General features: G+C 39.7%; 1 protein-coding gene and 1 long non-coding RNA gene across 3 annotated transcripts in view; one reads left to right on the top strand and one right to left on the bottom strand.

Annotated features, from left to right (window-relative positions):
- The window catches only part of LOC131962680 (FERM and PDZ domain-containing protein 4-like), an 86767-nt gene extending 78191 nt beyond the window's left edge, over positions 1 to 8576 (top strand). Inside the window, exons 13-16 of the mRNA XM_059327673.1 lie at positions 377 to 559; positions 1481 to 1622; positions 3384 to 4382; positions 5161 to 8576. Coding sequence (XP_059183656.1) covers positions 377 to 559; positions 1481 to 1622; positions 3384 to 4382; positions 5161 to 8474 — 4638 coding nt within the window. The 3' untranslated portion in view covers positions 8475 to 8576. The remainder of the gene's footprint in view (positions 1 to 376; positions 560 to 1480; positions 1623 to 3383; positions 4383 to 5160) is intronic.
- Positions 165 to 20818, bottom strand: LOC131962684 (uncharacterized). Of its 2 annotated transcripts, none has more exons than XR_009389951.1 (3): positions 19805 to 20818; positions 18733 to 18854; positions 165 to 547 (listed from the first exon to the last, which is right to left on the bottom strand). It is a non-coding gene; the product is annotated as an uncharacterized LOC131962684 (long non-coding RNA). The 2 variants fall into 2 exon arrangements; XR_009389952.1 differs by lacking the exon at positions 165 to 547 and adding an exon at positions 13173 to 13392.
- Positions 20819 to 21140: the final 322 nt, after the last annotated feature.

Below are 21140 nucleotides of genomic sequence, written 5' to 3'. Positions count from 1 at the left end.
TCATTTTATCTGTTTTTTGGTCATTTTTGTGTCTTTTTTCTAGTCATTTTGGGGTTTTTTTGTCATTTTTTAATGTCTTTTTTCGAGTCATTTTGTGTCTTTTTGTGTCTTTTCTCAGTTATTTTGTCTCTTTTTTTGTCATTTTGTGTCTTTGTTTTGTCACTTTGTCTCACAGTCTAAAACAGTCTATTTGCATGTTAATTTAAATTAGTTTTTTAATTGTAGAAAGAAAATTCACATTTAAAAATGCTCTAGAAACATAAATAAATGGCTCTTTCAACTGGTTTTCTCAGCTCGTCTGTTATATAAATAAAGTTATTACTGTAAATAAAAACATGCTCAGTATATCTTAATGACTGTACTTGTGTTTGTGCAGCAGGGGGAGAAGCAGACGGAGGTGATGCTGCTGGTGGGACCTCGCTACGGCATCAGTCACGTCATCAACATCAGGACCAACCTGGTGGCTCTGCTGGCCGACTTCAGCCACGTCAACCGCATCGAGATCCTCACCGAGGACGAGACCAACGTCAGGCTGGAGCTGCACGTCCTGGACGTCAGGGTGAGAACAAATATACATCATATATACTGTATATATCCTTTATTTAACCAGGTACACTGAAGAAAACAACTGACAAAAAATTAGAAATAAATAACTAGAATTTAGCAAATACATGTTTGAAACAAGTCAAATTATCTGCCATTTGTTTCTTTGTAAGAATTCTTTAAATAGTAAAAATATATCGGCACTGGAAAACCAATGATGTCTTAAAATTAGTCCAAAAATACTTATTTCAAGCAATTGTGGCTTGAAAAGTCCAACTGTAGTAACATTAAAATAAACCAGCAATAATTGATATGAGCTTGTTTTTTCCTCATTTCAGTATCTGTGGGTAGATATTGGTGGTAGAAAATATTTTTGAAATAACATTTAAACTACATGCAACTAAAACTCTCAATTGGAGCCAATATTTGAGGTAAAAACTCACCATATTCAACAGCTGAATAGCTTGAAAAGCATGAAAAAGCTCACAATGTCAATCCTAAAAACAAGTCTTTAAACAAGACTGAAATCCCTGTGAAGAGGTTATTCACCCATTTTTGTTACAAAAATACTTTTCTTTCCATGGTAAGTGCAATTACTGCTTTGGTTTTGAGTTGGATTTTGTGTTTTTTTTATATATAATTATTTCTCTGAAATAAAGCAAAATTGAAATCTAAAATTTTGTCACAAGATAAAAACAAATATCAAGGAGTTCGTTTTTAGTTATAACACAATTTTGACCCAAAAAGTTTTTACTGCAGTTAGACTTTGTAGGGCAGCGTAGTCCAGTAGAGGCAAAAAAGTTGCAGAAATTAAATATTTCCTTGACTGATTGGAGAAACAAGACTTGTTTCTGAAAAAGAACTCTGTCTGAAAACAACCAAACAAATGGCATAATCTCCTTTCTTCCTTCCTCTCTTTATTATTATTTCCCATCAGCCCATCACTCTGATCATGGAGTCCAGCGATGCTATGAACCTGGCCTGTCTGACTGCAGGCTACTATCGCCTCCTAGTGGACGCCAGGAGATCTATCTTCAGCATGCCTCACTACAACAGCACCGGAGACAGGGACGACAACAGTAAGTTATTATATTATTATAACCAAGTTATTATTATCAGCTCTATAGAGTCGATCTGTTACTCATTTCATCATAAATGCTATTTCTGTAAGTCAATCACAGTTCAAAGCAAACAGTCATTATTTAAATTGTGATAACACTTTATAATAACCATCATTAATCAATGGAAAGATTTTTTTATTGTTCATATATATTTTACTGTTAACAATAATGAAATAATAATGAATGTCAACAGTGTATTGTTGCACACATTAAAACTTTTTTGCACTATATGAAGTACATTATTTGTGCAGCTTTTTAAAGAGCTGAATGTGTAATTATAACATGTTAAATGTTCAATATATACTAAACCATCTATGAATTATTTAGATCATTATTTAGATATTATCTGTGCACAAATAATCACTCTTATAGATCATTTAATGGTGCAAATTAGTGATGCTTTGTTATGCTCCTTATTAATCATTAACTAATTATTAATATAAATTAGTTGCAACTCATCACCATCTAAAAATGTCTATATGTTTCACAAGTTATTTTGTAAAGGTTTACAAATCATTGGATAATCATTAACAAATCATTATATGTATATGTGTATAAAATATGTGTATATGTAAAAAAACATGTGCAACAATAAACTGTTTAAATAATTTATAGCATTAGTAAACATCATTAATTATCATGTCATTGTTTGTTGACATTGGGCAACTGACAACTATTAACTATAGTTAAATCAACAATCACTTTACTATTTTTAATGATGGTTGATATAAAGTGAAAAATATATTAATTATTAAAATGTGTGGAAAGTTCTTTGTCCTGGTCGAGCACTTCACATAAACCATTTAAACAAGTTGAGGAGAAGAAAAACCCTCAAAGCTTAAAATTTGATGCTTTACGTGCAGCATAAAACCTCAAACGTCTTGAAACGGAGCACTCAAAAAGTCGAGCGAAGACGAGGCAGCCACTTCAAAATGTACTCGACATAAAATATGAAAGACATGAAATAATAAGAGTGTGAGATCTGAGGTCAGCTCCTTTAAATCAGGACTAAAAATACTATTGTTTATTTCTTAACTTTAACACTTATCTGCTGTATTCTACTCTACTTTTATCTATTTTCTTATCCTGCTGTATCTTATTTTATCTTATTTATATTTTTATTTATATTTCCCTGTTTAAATTGACAGTGTTTACTGTTTGTATAAAGCACTTTGAATCACCTTGTGTTGAATTGTGCTATACAAATAAACTTGCCTCAAAAGTCTTGAAGTGGAGCACTCAAAAAGTCGAGTGAAGAGGACGCAGCCACTTCAAAATGTACTCAACATAAAATATGAAAGACATAAAATAATAAGAGTGTGAGATCTGAGGTCTGCCCAAACGGTCAGCTCCTTTAAATCAGGACTGAAAACACTATTGTTTTAATGATCTGTTTCATTCTGAAGAGTCAGCTTTTTCAAAACCAACATGGCTCAGTTCAAAATTTTTCTTTCAAAACAAAACTTCTCATCTCTTCTATGACATGATTTTGATTTTAACACTCATCTGCTGTACTCTACTCTACTTTTATCTATTTTCTTATCCTGCTGTATCTTATTTTATCTTATTTTTATTTCTATTTCCCTGTTTTAATTGACTGTTTTTATTGTTTTCAATTGTGTCTTGCTGTTTTTAATGTTGATGTAAAGCACTTTGAATCACCTTGTGTTGAATTGTGCTCTACAAATAAACTTCCTTGTGCGTTGCTGCTGTGTGCAGGTCAGGATCGTGTCCTGGAGTGGCCCTACAGCACATCCCTGGGGGACACCGAGGAGCCGTCGCCCGGCCAAGTGGAGGTCTACAACAGGGACTCTGAGTATTCAGACAACGGGCAGAGAGAGATCTCTCCTTACTTCCACGAACCCCAAAACCCCGACAGAGACCTGGGGACTCGGAGAAGTCCTCTTCCTCCTCCTCTTCCCCCGTCGACGAGACACAAACCTCAAGAGTCGCCGCGGAGCGCCAAAGTGTCGTTTATCTTCGGGGGCGACCCCAAACCCAAGAACTTAGGCTACGAGAGGCTGTTGGAGAGCCCCGAGGGGCCCGAGCACAGACCGCCATACTTGCACAACAACACAGACTTCCGGCCTCAGGACCGGGTGCCGTTTCAGTTCAGCGGCCTGACGCACGTTTATAGCAACATTATAACGGAGGAAGGAGGCGAGGAGCCGCTGCTACGGGATCTGTTTTACCGCGACACGACGGACGACGCCGAGGACGATGACGACGCGTCCTGTGAGGAAGACTCGACGGGAGGGACGCCAGTGGGAGACGACACAGGAGGTGGAGGTGAGAACTGTGGAGGAGGGTTGGCCACGGCGTCCGGGAAAGCCTCCTTCTTAAAGATCCCTGGCTCCACGGACGACATCATCGACCTGACGTCGCTGCCTCCTCCCGAGGGAGACGACGGCGTGGACGAGGACGAAGACGACTCGCTGCTGCAGACGCTCAACCTCGCCATCGCCGCCCCGCCGCCGGGCTTCAGGGACAGTTCGGACGAGGAGGTGGCGCCCGAGGGACGGCCGCTGAGCACACGAGACAACGACGATATCCCCGTGTCGTTGATCGACGCCGTTCCGACGCACAGCGAGGCGGAAGGGAGCCGGGGAGGAGAGAGGAGGCTGGACAACGCCGTCATGAACACTCTGCAGGCGCTGGAGGCTCTGTCGGTGTCTGAGCAGAGACCTCCACCTCCTCCACCCAGCAGCAACAACCCAGGTCTGTTCAATACTAATGTTTGATCACGCATTTACTTCAAAAGTTTACCAACTTTTTTTTGCGTAAACAGATTTGCAACATTTAAAAAGTCTTGTACGACGGTGTTTTTGGGCAAGTATGAAAAAAATAATAATAATACGGATCCAGGGGAAGGGAGGTAAAAGTTTGAGAAAAAACTTACAAATCTACAAGATAAAAGTGGCAAATCTAGGAGAAAAAAAGGAACAGATTTACAAGATTTTAAGTGGCAAAGTTGCAAGAAAAAAGTTGCAGATTTGAAAGATTAAAAGTGATAAATCTACGAGAAAAAAAGTTGCAGATTTACGAGATTTAAAGTGGCAAATCTACGAGAAAAAAGTAACAGATTTATGAGTTTAAAAGTGGCAAATTTGCAATAAAAAAGTAACAGATTTACAAGATTTAAAGAGGCAAATTTGCAATAAAAAAGTAATGAGATTTACAAGATTAAAAGTGGCAAAATTGCAAAAAAAGTCACAGATTTATGAGGGGGGAAAAGGGGGGAAAAGTTGTTTTTTTAATTATTCAGATTTTAAGTTTTTTTGTTTCCTCTGGGTTCCAAATGTTAGTCAAGTGAAAAAATAAATAATTATCAGGTCACATAGGTCAGGTTGTGCTGAAAAACATGATACCAATATGGCATGGTAAACATTTTTAAAAAATCAACAAAATAGCCGGAGACTCCAAAGGGTTATATGTACACATCTCACATCAGCACGTTTAAATTCCAATATCTAACTATGTATCTCTTATCTTGCAGGTGTTTACACGTCTCGAGGCTTCAGCCCGGAGTCGTCCTCAGATTCTGGCAACGAGACGAACTCATCAGAGATGACTGAAATCTCTGAACTGGCTGCTTCTCACAGGCTCAACGAGAGCCACATGCGTCTCCTGGTGGCCACGAGGGAAGGCTACCAGCCTTTACTGGAGGAGAAAACAGAATTCCCCGTCTCACCCAGCACAGTAGGAACGATCCAGAAGAAACCCCGTAGTCCGACGCGGCACCTCCAGCCTCCAGCCGTTCCTCCCAGACGGAGCCCGCTGTTGGACTCTGCCTCCGGGCCTGACAGCCTGGCGGTGCGGCCCCAGGTTAACGTCTCATCCACTCTGCAGCGCCCAAGCTCCACCACACCTGGAGGCAAGCATCACAAGAAATCTGCAGACTCTAGTGGGAAGTACAACACCTTCAGCACAAGGGACGGGCATCGAGGGGAAATCGCCGGGAGCCGCAGTCATCTGGAGTTGGACCAGCGTACGTCATTCTGCGAGCGAGGACAGAATTCTTTTTTAGCTGAAAACTCTGTAGCGGAGGGCGTTGCAATGAACAGCCTCCCCCGGGAGCATCACAGACTCCCTCGCCCTCCCTCCACTACCTCTGAACGCCTGCTGGACAACTCGGGGGACTGCGGCGGCGGCGGCGCCGATAACGGAGCCGCAGCTGTCGAGCAAGACGAACATCTAGTTGTAGCATCGTTGCTGTCCCCGTCCAAAAAGCCCCGATCGGGGGGCTCCGAGCAGGGATCGGACGTGCAAAACGAGCATCCGCCAATTTCTAGACAGCAGAGTGTTGCACGGTTGTGCGAGTACCATCTCGCAAAAAGGATTTCAAACTTGCAAGGAGAAGCCCACAGCTCGTTACAGGGCTCTCTGTGCTCGTCACTGGACGCCGGCGGCAGCACCAACAGTAGTGCCTGCGCCACGCCGACCGACTCGCCGCTCGGCCCCGGCGCGGTCGAATCAAAGCACCACCATCTGCAAAGGCACCCTCTTTCTAGCTCCTCCTCCTCATTACTCAGGGTGCTGAACTATGAAGAAAGCAAACCTGGAGTCCCTCGCGGCGTCCCCAACCAGGGCACTCAGGGAAAAGACCTCCACCCTCACGCCGACCCCGCCCTGCTTCGGAAAATGCTGCCCAACATTCACCCTCCCGCCGCTGCTGCTGCTGGGGCCGAACCGGGCCGCCCCTCCTCGGCCACTCCGTCCAAGCATAAAGAGACCACAGGTACTGGGAGCAAGAGGCCCCACAATGATCTGCATGCTAAACAACAGGCCTGTTTTAAAGGGCTGAACCAGAAGGAAGGAAGTGAGGCCTACAGACAACTCATTAACTATCTAACAGTCAGCCAGATGCATCAGGGAGGGAAGCTGCACAGTGCAGGAATGGGAGGGGCAGTAAAAAAGGACACCAGGCGCTTTATCACTAGTAACCCTCAGCTTGTCGAAATGGTTAAAAATAGGGGCAACACCATTGGTCGCTGCCCGTGTATGCCTTCCTCCATATCATCCCCATTCCTCAGCCCTAATTCAGTCGCCCCTAATGCCACCGCCATGCAGATTAATGCAAATAAAAACCCGCAGTCATACCATTCTGCCACCCTTCCGGCCAAACTCAAGAGAAGTCCTGAAATGCATGCTCAGAGACTCAACGACTCCAGTCTAGATTTCAGGCCGCCGACTGCCGAGAGGAGAAGCTCCTTTTCCGGCCTGGAGAGCGAACTAGAGCGGAGTGGTATGGACCCCGAGCACTTCATGGCGCTGTATAAGAGGGAGGGCTGCAGTGGGGGTACCGCTAACCGTCCCCCACCGCGCTCAAGGAGCCAACCTAGTAGCAGCACTGAGGACTGGTTCAGATCAGAGCCGAGGGCAAAGCATGCAGTCCGTCAGTCTCCTCAGTCTCGTCCTAACGATTCTCTTTGTTTCTCTGCTGCCCCCAGTGTAAGTGGTCAGCGAGCAGACCTCAACACCATCTCACTGGGGAGGGGGGACCACCCTTCAGCTTTTGTCAGGCAGACATCTTCTGGCTCTAGGGCTTGCATTACATCTCCAACTCCAAACCCCCAATCTCCACCTCCTCCACCACCCGCACCACCACCTCCTATGTCAATATGTCAAGCTAACGCTAGCAACTCAGGATGCACGCAGGACACCCTCCACCCCCTCCAGTCCCGGCAGAACCACATCCAGGCGGTCACCCCGACCCTACAGACGCAGACGGACCCCTTCTGCAACAGCCTGCAGCGTGGCCGGGAGCTGAAGCGCAGCTCCAGCAACGTGACGGCCAGCTCCGGCAGCGTGGAGGTTCTGTTCGATAAGCCGTGTCGGAGCCGCAGCCAGCAGCCCTTGTCACCGTCTGTGCCCCAGCAAGGTGAGACCAAAGTCCAGCGGAGGCCAACGAGGAAGCGGCTCTCCAAGAGCTACTCCCAAGGCTCGGTATCGGCCCACACCACCTGCTGGTCCACGGGCAACCGGATAGACAGCAGGAGGGCATCGGTGGCGTTTCCACTGCAGAAGGACGCGAAACACATGAAGGGCTCGCAAAAGCTGGACAACAGTCCGTGGAGGTGCAACGGGCCTTTTAGCTACTGCTTCTTCAAACGTAAGAGTGAAGGAGAGGAGGATGAGATAGAGTGGGAGAGGCCCAGGAGGAGCCGCGATATTGACGGTGGCGCCGCCGCGTCGGCCATCTTGCCCTGTGGCTCGGCAGTGGACGTGGCGGGGGAGCAGCTGTACGGGGAAGTCCTCAACAACATGAGCTTCAGCGACCGCCTCGCACGGATCAACGCACTCAAAGACCGCATGTACGGTTTCCCCTCCGGCTTCCTCGACGTCCGGCGGGACGCCAGTGAGCTCATAGCGCTGGTGCGATCCAGCGTGGGGCGCTGCGACCGCGGCGCCCAGATGCCTCTGCAGGACGTGTCCCAGTACAAGACGCTGCTCTCCGTCGAGTCGAAGGAATTGGGCCGGGCGTGCCGCAGGATGGCGCAGGCCCACGGGACCCCCGAGGAGATGCTGCTAGCGGTGACGTGTAGCTTCCAGGTGCTGTGCTGCCTCTGCGAAGCCTGCATGTGTCTGGTCCGGGGGCTCGGACCCTCGGCCTCGCACCAGCAGAGAGAAGTCGTGGCTAAAGTCGACGAGGTTGTTATGAACTATATCTGTTTGCTGAAAGCGGCCGAGGCGGCCACCGTGGGAGCGCCAGGGGAGCACAGCGTGAAAGCCCTGGTCCGCCACTCCAGCACCATGTCGGCCATTGCTAACGCACTCACCCGCTCCCTTAAAACGCTGCTTAGCAAGTAGAGGCTGCTCTTTATGCTCTATGGTGTGGCCTACGCAGTCAGTAGAAGTCTGTCTTTAAGCATCTTGTTGTTGTTTTTACACTGCAGAAAAGGTGCGTCTAAAAACCAGATAAAAACACTAAATCTGAGGGAAAGGATCTTGCTGCATGGACAGATAATTTCACTTGACAAGATTTCTTAAATTAAGATTGTTAAATCTAGAAATAAGCATGTTGAACGCTTAAAATAAGAAATTAACTCTTCAAACAACCAAAAAAGACACAAATTGATAAAAAAAAGACACAAATTGACCAAAAAAGACACAAATTGACCAAAAAAAGACACAAATTGACCAAAAAAGACACAAAATTACCCAAAATATATGTAAAAATGACCACTAAATATACACAAATTGACAAAAAAAGACACAAAATTACCAAAAATATACGTAAAAATGATCACTAAAAAGACTCAAATTGACAAAAAAGACACAAAATGAACTAAAAAGACTCAAATTGACAAAAAAAGACTCTTAAAACAAGATAAATTAAAGCTGCAAGCAGCGATAATGTTAGATAATTTATCTTGTTTTAAGAGTTAATTTCTTATTTTAAGCGTTCAACATGCTTATTTCTAGATTTAATAATCTTAATTTAAGAAATCTTGTCAAGTGAAATTATCCGTCCATGCAGCAAGATCATTTCCCTCAGATTTAGTGTTTTTATCTTGTTTTTAGACCTTTTTTTGCAGTGTAGGTCTGCTGGAAAAGTCATATATTTTTCATATAAGGTCTGGATAAAAGTCTCCATATCAAAATCAATAAGACTTGTTGCAGTTAAGTTACACAAATATTTAAAATAAATGAGTATGATGCTGAAAGGCAGTCCTATCTGACTGCACTTGCTCTTTCTGAGTAATGTATATTTACAAAGCCAAGTGACAGACCTTTGTAAGATAATATGTACCTAATAGAAACCCTTTTACCTGTGCATTATGTAACTTATTTAAAAGAAATTGTATATAATGTACATAAATACAATATATGATTATATTATTTGCCGTAGCAGTTTCAAGAAGCCATTGAGTATTCAGCTTAATTTGCTCTAATATTGTACAAGGCTGGAGTGATTTCACTTTCAGTTCAATCAGTTCATTAAGTGCAGTTTTACTACAGATATATTTAAAATTTACTTATGTAAGTAAATGTGTCACTGTCAGTCCAGTGAGGAAATTGTTGCTATGATTTTATTCACACGATTTAACCGAATATGAGGTTGAAAAGTGAACTGATTTCAGCCCTTACAATGCAGTTTCTTCTTCTTCTTTTTTTTTTTTTTTGCAAAATGAGAGGAACATTCGTTAGAAATGTTGAAAATACAGGGACACCAAAACTGCACTGCATTTAGCACTGCTTCATAATTCACCACATAGATTATATTTAGATAGAAATAATAAACAGCAAATACCCCCCCCCCCCCCTAAAAAAAAAGATAAATATATTAAAGTGTATTAATATATGTTAACAATAAGGATTTAGAAAATATTTTAATTTATCACGCAATCTGTCAGATTGACCACTGTGTTAATTATATCTAATAATTTTTACGTTTATGTGTTTTATTATCATCTCTTTTGGGAAAAGTTCTGTGCTCGAATGATTTATTATTTCACACAATGTATCAAGATGCAGTTATGTCTCTTGAGAGGAAATTCTTCTTTGTTTTTTTTCAATATCCACCAACCTATTAAAAACATTTTACAGATATTGTTTGTGTCTTTGTATCTCATTTTGATAATAGTCATACAAATGTAACAAATTATGATGCTTTTCATATTAAAATAAAAAAATTTTCTGCCTGCTCTTGATGTTGTTCCACCTCTACAGAATAAAATTAGCACCATTTGGAAGAGAAGAACTCCGCTCCTTGGAATCAAAAAAGGGTCATTATACTTTGACATTTTGACCATTTTTAGGAATTTAAAAATTTGACCATTTTTGACAAAAATCGACATGCTATATATGACTTTATTTCAAATTTTGAACATCACAAAATGTTTTTTATGATTTCAGGAAAAATATTTTACTACATGTATCAACAGACTATAATAAGACCATTTTGAAAGTTTCAGGGCATTTAAAATTTTTATGATTTTTTCCCAAAAAATTTCGACATGCTATAGTATGACTTTTTTTTTCAAAATTCAAATTTTGGACATTCAAAATATGGTGTTGTTTTGTTATTTTTGGCCACATAATGCTCTAATATGTATCAACAGACTATCATGAGTCCATTTTGAGCATTTTTAGGCATTTTAAATTTTGACCATTTTTGACAAAAATCGACATGCTATAGTATGACTTTTTTTCATATTTTGGACATCACAAAAAATTGTGTTTTTTGTGATTTCAGGAAAAAAAAATATTCTACTACATGTATCAACAGACTATAATAAGACAATTTTGAAAGTTTAAGGGCATTTGAAAAATGTATGATTTTTTCCCAAAAAATTTCAACATGCTATACAAAATATGATGTTTTTTGTCATTTCTGGAAAAATCACCCTACTACATGTATCAACATAAAATAAAATAAGAACATTTTGAAAGTTTCGGGGCATTTAAAAATTGTGTTCGCCCAAACTGCTGACCGTCGTCCTCTGGATCAGACGCCTTCAGGAACAAGATACATTGTTGCTTTAAATAAACTTGATAATTATAAACAAAATGGACAAAGACTGCTGAGTGTTTGTCTAGCTAAACTTCCTGCTGAATTCATCAGAACAAACTACCTGCTAATATTTGGTTTGAATCCAGCCTGGATCTTCATTTTTTCTTTCATATTGATTACATTTTTTTTTATAAAAGTTTCCTCGTGGGAATATGCATGGTGCATTGATCAAAAAGTTCTTGGTTTGAATCCGGCCTAGTTACATGCACATGGATCTAAACTTTTCTGGCTCCGAGCTCCGCCTCCTCTGGTGTAGAGGAAAAGTCAAGGGTCCTGGACCTGCAGGTCACAGGTTTGAATCCAGCATTGATCTTTGATGAATATCCGTTTCTATCATCTCTATGACGGATATAAACTGGAGGAAAACTGTTTGTGACACAAACTTGTGAACGTTTTCAATCAATCAACCAAATGTTGAATATTTGTAACTGCATGATCTGTGTCAAAAAAAAAGAGGAATTCTAGTGTCTCCTCTGTGGTCTAGTGGAAAAGTTCCAGCCCATAATGCAGCAGGTCCTGAGTTCAAATCCAGCATAAATCATTTTTTTCAGTTTGTCCTCTTGTGACTTCCTGCTGCATTCATGACAACAAGTTAGGAACAGCACAGTTTCTCTCCTGTATTCCTCTGGTATAGTGGACATGTCAAGGGGCCTGCACCTGAAGCTTTGTGTTCAAATCCAACCTGAAACCTCCTTTTCTACCCATCAACCTCAATAATTACTGCTGAAACTATATCATTCACTTTCCACCTGTCACCTGCATCTCTGCTGAGGTGTAGTGGTATAATCATGAGCTCTCAACCTGAAGATATTGCTTCCAATCCCATCTGAAACTCTTTTTCTGTTTGTTTGCTTCAATACTTCCCAGTGCAATTAAGAGTGTCACCTCGACAAAATGCATTATTCCACAGTGGTATAGTGGAAATGTCTTTGGGTTCCCAACCCAGAGGTTCTTGGATCATATCCCAGCTGAAAACATTTTTCTGTTTGATTGCTTCAAAACCTGCTGGTGCAATCATCATTTCAAACAAGAATCTAAATTTCTGTGATCCTCTGGTGTAGTGGACCTGTCAAGGGTCCCAGACCTGAAGGTTCTTGGTTTGAATCCAGTCTGCTCGCTTCTGTTTTCATTTATTTTTTTGAATGTATATAAACTGGAGGGAAACTATCTGTGACTTGTGAAAAGTTGTGGATTGCAGCAACATGTTTTTGAGGCAAGATGTCAAACATATTTTTTAACCTTTCTGATTACGTCTTACTATAAAACACAATTTCACTCTTAGAGCTTTTGTCCGTTGTGGAGAAGTGGAAATGTTACTGACAAATGGTGTCTAAAGTTTTGGGTTCAAATCCAGCCTGAAACTTTCTTTTTTCGACTTAACTACTTCCTGCTGACAGACTACTTTTCACATTCCACCTGGTACCTGCAGTTCTATTGTGGTCTCGTGGTAATATTGTGTAGTTTGCATCCCAAAGGTTCTTGGTTCAAGTCTCAGCTGAATCTCTTATTCTGTTTGTTTGCTTCAATACCTCCGGGTGCATTCATGAGAAAACACGCCACCTGTCACAGATTTTGGACATCTCAAAATATGGTGTTTTTCTGTTATTTCTGGAAAAGCCTCCCTACTACACTCACCAACAGACTATAATAAGACCATTTTGAGAGTTTCGGGGCATTTAAAATTTTTATGACTTTTTCACAAAAAATTTCAACATGCTATAGTATGACTTTTTTTTCAAAATTCAAATTTTGGACATTGCAAAATATGGTGTTTTTATGTTATTTCTGGCCACATAATGCTCTAATATGTATCAACAGACTATAGTAAGACCATTTTGAGCATTTTTAGGCATTTTAAATTTTGACCATTTTTGACAAAAATCAACATGCTATAGTATGACTTTTTTTCAAATTTTGGACATCACAAAAAATTTTGTTTTTTATGATTTCAGGAAAAAAAATATTCTACTACATGTATCAACAGACTATAATAAGACAATTTTGAAAGTTTCGGGGCATTTGAAAAATGTATGATTTTTTCCCCAAAAAAAATCGACATTAAAATTTTGGACATCTCAAAATATGGTGTTTTTTGACATTTCTGGAAAAGTCACCCTACTACATGTATCAACATAAAATAAAATAAGAACATTTTGAAAGTTTCGGGGCAATTAGTCCAAACTGCTGACCGTCGTCCTCTGGATCAGACGCCTGCAGGAACTGCATTGTTGCTTTAAATAAACTTGATAATTATAAACAAAATGGACAAAGACTGCTGAGTGTTTGTCTAGCTAAACTTCCTGCTGAATTCATCAGAACAAACTACCTGCTAATATTTGGTTTGAATCTAGCCTGGATCTTCATTTTTCTTTCATCTTGATTAAAAAATTTTTTATAAAAGTTTCCTCGTGGGAATATGCATGGTGCATTGATCAAAAAGTTCTTGGTTTGAATCGGGCCTAGTTACATGCACATGGATCTAAACTTTTCTGGCTCCGAGCTCCGCCTCCTCTGGTGTAGAGGAAAAGTCAAGGGTCCTGGACCTGCAGGTCACAGGTTTGAATCCAGCATTGATCTTTGATGAATATCCGTTTCTATCATCTCTATGACGGATATAAACTGGAGGAAAACTGTTTGTGACACAAACTTGTGAACGTTTTCAATCAATCAACCAAATGTTTAATATTTGTAACTGCATGATCTGTGTCAAAAAAAAAGAGGAATTCTAGTGTCTCCTCTGTGGTCTAGTGGAAAAGTTCCAGCCCATAATGCAGCAGGTCCTGAGTTCAAATCCAGCATAAATCATTTTTTTCAGTTTGTCCTCTTGAGACTTCCTGCTGCATTCATGACAACAAGTTAGGAACAGCACAGTTTCTCTCCTGTATTCCTCTGGTATAGTGTCAAGGGGCCTGCACCTGAAGGTTTGTGTTCAAACCCAACCTGAAACCTCCTTTTCTACCCATCAACCTCAATAATTACTGCTGAAACTATATCATTCACTTTCCACCTATCACCTGCATCTCTGCTGAGGTGTAGTGGTATAATCATGAGCTCTCAACCTGAAGATATTGCTTCCAATCCCATCTGAAACTCTTTTTCTGTTTGTTTGCTTCAATACTTCCCAGTGCAATTAAGAGTGTTACCTTGACAAAATGCATTATTCCACAGTGGTATAGTGGAAATGTCTTTGGGTTCCCAACCCAGAGGTTCTTGGATCATATCCCAGCTGAAAATTTTTTTCTGTTTGATTGCTTCAAAACCTGCTGGTGCAATCATCATTTCAAACAAGAATCTAAATTTCTGTGATCCTCTGGTGTAGTGGACCTGTCAAGGGTCCCAGACCTGAAGGTTCTTGGTTTGAATCCAGTCTGCTCGCTTCTGTTTTCATTTATTTTTTTGAATGTATATAAACTGGAGGGAAACTATCTGTGACTTGTGAAAAGTTGTGGATTGCAGCAACATTTTTTTGAGGCAAGATGTCAAACATATTTTTTAACCTTTCTGATTACGTCTTACTATAAAACACAATTTCACTCTAAGAGCTTTTGTCCGTTGTGGAGAAGTGGAAATGTTACTGACACATGGTGTCTAAAGTTTTGGGTTCAAATCCAGCCTGAAACTTTCTTTTTTCGACTTAACTACTTCCTGCTGACAGACTACTTTTCACATTCCACCTGGTACCTGCAGTTCTATTGTGGTCTCGTGGTAATATTGTGTAGTCTGCATCCCAAAGGTTCTTGGTTCAAGTCTCAGCTGAATCTCTTATTCTGTTTGTTTGCTTCATTGGCTCCTGGTGCATTCATGAGAACACACTCCACCTCTCATGGTATCTCTGCTGTAACATAAAGAATAAATTATGCTCTATGGAGCAGAAGGCTGTGAGTTCAATGCCCACCTTACATTATTATTTTCAGTTTTACTTCACTACTTTTTGCTGAAAAGTATACTTTTCACATTCCTTCTGCTGCCTGCAGTTCTACTGTGGTCTAGTGATTGGGTTTGCAACCCAAAGGTTCCTGGTTCAAATCCCAGCTGAAACTCATTTTCTGTTTGCTTCAATACCTCCGGGTGCATTCATGAGAACACACGCCACCTGTCACAGATTTTGGACATCTCAAAATATGGTGTTTTTCTGTTATTTCTGGAAAAGCCATCCTACTACACACACCAACAGACTATAAAGACTATAAGACCATTTTGAGAGTTTCGGGGCATTTAAATTTTTTATGACTTTTTCACAAAACATTTCGACATGACTTTTTTTTCAAAATTCAAATTTTGGACATTGCAAAATATGGTGTTTTTATGTTATTTCTGGCCACATAATGCTCTAATATGTACCAACAGACTATAATAAGACCATTTTGAGCATTTTTAGGCATTTTAAATTTTGACCATTTTTGACAAAAATCAACATGCTATCGTATGACTTTTTTTCAAATTTTGGACATCACAAAAGATTGTGTTTTTTATGTTATTTCTGGCCACATAATGCTCTAATATGTATCAACAGACTATAATAAGACCATTTTGAGCATTTTTAGGCATTTTAAATTTTGACCATTTTTGACAAAAATCAACATGCTATAGTATGACTTTTTTTCAAATTTTGGACATCACAAAAAATTGTGTTTTTATGTTATTTCTGGCCACATAATGCTCTAATATGTACCAACAGACTATAATAAGACAATTTTGAGCATTTTTAGGCATTTTAAATTTTGACCATTTTTGACAAAAATCAACATGCTATAGTATGACTTTTTTTCAAATTTTGGACATCACAAAAAATTGTGTTTTTTATGTTATTTCTGGCCACATAATGCTCTAATATGTATCAACAGACTATAATAAGACCATTTTGAGCATTTTTAGGCATTTTAAATTTTGACCATTTTTGACAAAAATCAACATGCTATAGTATGACTTTTTTTCCAATTTTGGACATCACAAAAAATTGTGTTTTTTATGTTATTTCTGGCCACATAATGCTCTAACATGTATCAACAGACTATAATAAGACCATTTTGAGCATTTTTAGGCATTTTAAATTTTGACCATTTTTGACAAAAATCAACATGCTATAGTATGACTTTTTTTCAAATGTTGGACATCACAAAAAATTGTGTTTTTTATGTTATTTCTGGCCACATAATGCTCTAACATGTATCAACAGACTATAATAAGACCATTTTGAGCATTTTTAGGCATTTTAAATTTTGACCATTTTTGACAAAAATCAACATGCTATAGTATGACTTTTTTTCAAATGTTGGACATCACAAAAAATTGTGTTTTTTATGTTATTTCTGGCCACATAATGCTCTAATATGTATCAACAGACTATAATAAGACCATTTTGAGCATTTTTAGGCATTTTAAATTTTGACCATTTATGACAAAAATCAACATGCTATAGTATGACTTTTTTTCAAATTTTGAACAAACTTCCTGCTGATATTTGGTTTGAATCCAGCCTGGATCTTTGTTTCACTTCATTTTTCTTTCATCTTGATTTAAAAAAATATTATAAAAGTTGCCTCGTGGGAATATGCATGGTGCATTGATCAAAACGTTCTTGGTTTGAATCCAGCCTGGTTACATGCACATGCACTAAACTTTTCTGGCTCCGAGCTCCGCCTCCTCTGGTGTAGAGGAAAAGTCAAAGGTTCTGAGTCTAAAGGTCACAGGTTTGAATCCAGCATTGATCTTTGATGTATGTCCATTTCTATCATCTCTATGATGATATTCACAGACTGAAACTCTTTTTTCGACTTCACTACTTGCTGAGAGACTATTTTTCACATTCCACCTGCTTCCTGCATCTCCACTATGGTCTAGTGGTAATATTGTTGGGTTTGCAACTCAAAGGTTCTTGGTTCAAGTCCCAGCTGAATTTCTTTTTCTGTCTGTGTGCTTCTATGCCTTCTGGTGCATTCATGAGAACACACGCCACCTATCATTGTATCTCTGCTGTAGTGTAGAGGATAAACTCTGCTGTAGAGAGCAGAAGGTTATGAGTTCAATTCCTACCTTACACTATTATTTTTAGTTTGACTTCAACACTTTCTGTTGGCACACTAGATTTCACATTCCACCTGCTATCTACATCTCCACTGTGGTCTGGTGGTATTATCATTGGGTTTGTAACCCAAAGGTTCTTGGTTCAAGTCCCAGCTGAAACTCTTTTTCTGTCTGTGTGCTTCTATGCCTTCTGGTGCATTCATGAGAACACACGCCACCTATCATCGTATCTCTGCAGTAGTGTAGAGGATAAACTCTGCTGTAGAAAGCAGAAGGTTATGAGTTCGATTCCTACCTTACTCTATTATTTTTAGTTTGACTTCAACACTTTCTGTTGACAGACTAGATTTCACATTCCACCTGCTATCTACATCTCTACTGTGGTCTAGTGGTATTATCATTGGGTTTGTAACCCAAAGGTTCTTGGTTCAAGTCCCAGCTGAAACTCTTTTTCTGTTTGTGTGCTTCTATACCTTCTGGTGCATTCATGAGAACACACGCCACCTGTCATTGTATCTCTCCTGTAGTGTAGAGGATAAACTCTGCTGCAGGAAGCAGAAGGTTGTGAGTTCAATCCCCTCCTGAAGCTATTATTTATCAGTTTGTCCTCTGAAATTAAGCACTAATAGGAGTAAACGACAACTATAACCCTCGGAGCCACAGCTCAATGGATAACACATGGACTTCACACCACGGAGAACATCGGTTCAAACCCCACTGGATCTCAAAGGACTCACCAACGGAAACTCAAAAGGACTCAAACAAAGGAAACAAGGAGACACACTGGAAGAGGATCAAGGGAGGAGAGGAGAGGAGAGGAGGACAGAGAGGAAGGAAGGAGGACTCCAAACTCATACTATTTTTTTTTTCAAAAGCCACACCCCCTAATTAGCATAACCACGCCCATAATTTGCATAACCACGCCCACTTTTGCCAAAATTCTGACTTAAAACAGTACCAGGTCTTGATCCACTGACCTCTGGCACTCCAACCCCTTATACTTCCACTGTGCCATCTCTTCCACACTAAGTGAAAATCGGAACTTCTATATGTTGTTAACCGGAGAGGAGGATTTTGAAAAAAAAAAAAAAAAAAAAAAAAGTTAATAAAAATTAAAAACATCAAAAAAACACAAGAAAGGCCTAAAATCATTATTTACCAAGCCAACTTTGTGATTACAACATATATCAAAGACATTAACTTGTTTTTTCTAAATTATGTCAAATTTCAGAGCCAAATAAACTTTGTGGAGACTTTTTTTACACACAATAAACAGAATAAAAGACTTCAGATTGTTTGTTAAACGACACTTTTCCTCCCAACGAGCCACATTTAGTGAGTGAGGTGACGAGCAGCTGATCTACAAAGTCTTCCTGAAGGTAACTAACACATGTGGAGCGTCACAGTGACCTTTAACCTCCAGATTCTACTCAGTTTAGTCCTCCAGGAGGTTTGGAGCACATTTAAAGATGTTCCTGACATGTTGTGAGGTGTGTTGGTCAGCAGCTGAGCGTGTGCACTGGTTACCTTGTTCCAGTCCAAGATGGAGGACTGATGACATCACAGCATCTCAAAGCAGGTTCATGATGATCCAGATCAGGATCTTCTGGTCTCTGAGACTCAGAGTGGCGCCGCCTGGTGGAGAAGAGCTGCAGAGAGACAAGAGTCAGTGGAGACAGACAGCTCTCCAAACAAATGAACCTTTAGTTGCACCAGACATTAAAATTAACATGAAATTGAAGAAAACAAGGTCTAATATTTTTTTCCATGTCTGTATATATACAGGGTTACATGAAATAACTGAACTAAATGTGGTGTATGAGCTATATTAGTTTTATCAATATGAACTTTCTTAGAGAAGTGCATGGTCAGCTTTTCTCCTCATGAGAATGAATGGAGGCTCTGTGAGGTTAACTCTGCAGTAAAACAACGATACATGACTACAGGTTGGAAACAAACAGTGAACATTAAGCATCTTTGCATCAACACATTTCTCTTGGGCTGGAAAAAGCTTCATGCAAACACCAAAAACTTCTGTGCGTTAAAGTTTTTACTCTCTCTTGAGGTGTTTTTTTGCTCCAAGTAGGAGATGGAAACTCTTTTAGTGAATAAGTTCTGATATGGACATAAAAAACAACAACAAAAAAGACACAACTTGACCAAAAAAAGATGTAAAATGACCAAAAAGACAAGTTTTAGAGTGATTTCAGATTGAGAGGCGTGTCTCAGGGAATGTCTTCAGACTGATCCAGTCTGCTGCTGTGACTCACAATAACTCTTCATTTATATGTTGGTTATGTCAAAACGTCACACAAAGGTCCTCTTTGCATCAACACATTTCTGCTGGATGGAAAAATCTTGATGCAAACACCAAAAACTTCTGCATGAAAGTGTTTTTACTCTCTCTTGAGGATTTTTTTTTTTTTTGCTCTAAACATTGAAACAAACTAGCGCTGTAAAAACCACGTGGAGAGACAGAAAACAGCTGAAACCTCTTCAAACTACCAACAGTAGCAACATTAGCAGTTTATAATCTGACAGAGATATTAAAGATGGGAGTGTGAAAGCCTCAGCTAACAGCAACACAAACACCTTTTACCTTTGATCCAGTTTCTAATGACGGAGCTCACCTGAGTCTCCTTCAGCTGCTTTTAAAGAGACAATCTGCCCCAAAACATCCTCTTAATGTCCTGATCAGAGTCATTGAAGGCTTCAATCAACACAAGAGACAAAGAACAACAGGAACAACTTTCACCTCTATGTCTTATTGATGAATGAACCGCTCGGTTGGTTGTTTCTGAGCCTCCAAACAGCTTGACAGGCTGCTGGTGGTCAGAGAGAGACATCAGCTGATCACTACCGCTTCACCCAACACACACACTACCACGGCACATTCCCACTGCAGTGATCAATAACAAGGTGAAGCGGAGTTATCCCTCTGGGAATGAGGACAGGAGAAAGAAACAGCATGGAGATGAAAACCAGCAGTCAGGTAAGAGTCCTCTCTCTCCGGGTGGGAGAGTGGGAGGGACTAGTCCGTGTTGAAATATTGACAATTGACAAGATTGAATTGTGTTTGCTTGGATAGCCCAAGGCAAATAGATGCAGATATCTTAGTGAATAAATAAATGTCGTGAAATATTATGACGGTTATATGGTGCTAAATAGGCTAAATAATACTCTAAATCACCTACATTTGAAGTATGTATCAATAAGTGCCAATTTGATGGAGCTGAATTAATAGTAGCATTATCTATATTTTACAGGTGTATGATTAAGTTTCTCACAAGCAGCACAGACTCAAAATTCAATCTTTGTCAATATTTATCATACATTTTTTAAAGGGTCCAAAACCTTCAAAATGTTCTTATTATAGTCTACTGATACATGTAGTAGGGTGGCTTTTCCGAAAATAGCAGAAAAACACCATCATTTGTGATGTCCAAAATTTGAAAAAGTCATACTATAGCATGTCGATTTCTGTCAAAAAAGGTCAAATTTTAAATTGCCTAAAAATGCTTTAAATGGTCTTATTATAGTCTGATGATACATATGAGAGCATAATAGGACCATAAATCACACAAAAAAGACCATATTTTGAGATGTCCAAAATTTGAAGAAAACCATACGATAGCATGTTGATTTTTGTCATAAATGGTCAAATTTGAAAATGCCTAGAAATGCTCAAAATGGTCTCATTATAGTCTGTTGATACATATTAGACCATTATGTAACCAGAAATAACAAAAAAACACCATATTTTGAAATGTCCAAAATTTGAATTTTGGACAAAAAAAAGTCATACTATATAGCATGTCGATTTCTGTCGAAAAAGGTCAAATTTTAAGATGCCTATAAATGCTTTAAATGGTCTTATACTAGTCTGATAATACATATTAGAGCAAAATAGGACCATAAATCACAAAAAAACACCA

This window comes from Centropristis striata, chromosome 24 (assembly GCF_030273125.1).
Source record: "Centropristis striata isolate RG_2023a ecotype Rhode Island chromosome 24, C.striata_1.0, whole genome shotgun sequence".
NCBI lineage: Eukaryota > Metazoa > Chordata > Actinopteri > Perciformes > Serranidae > Centropristis > Centropristis striata.
This window is presented reverse-complemented; position numbering and strand designations above follow the sequence as displayed.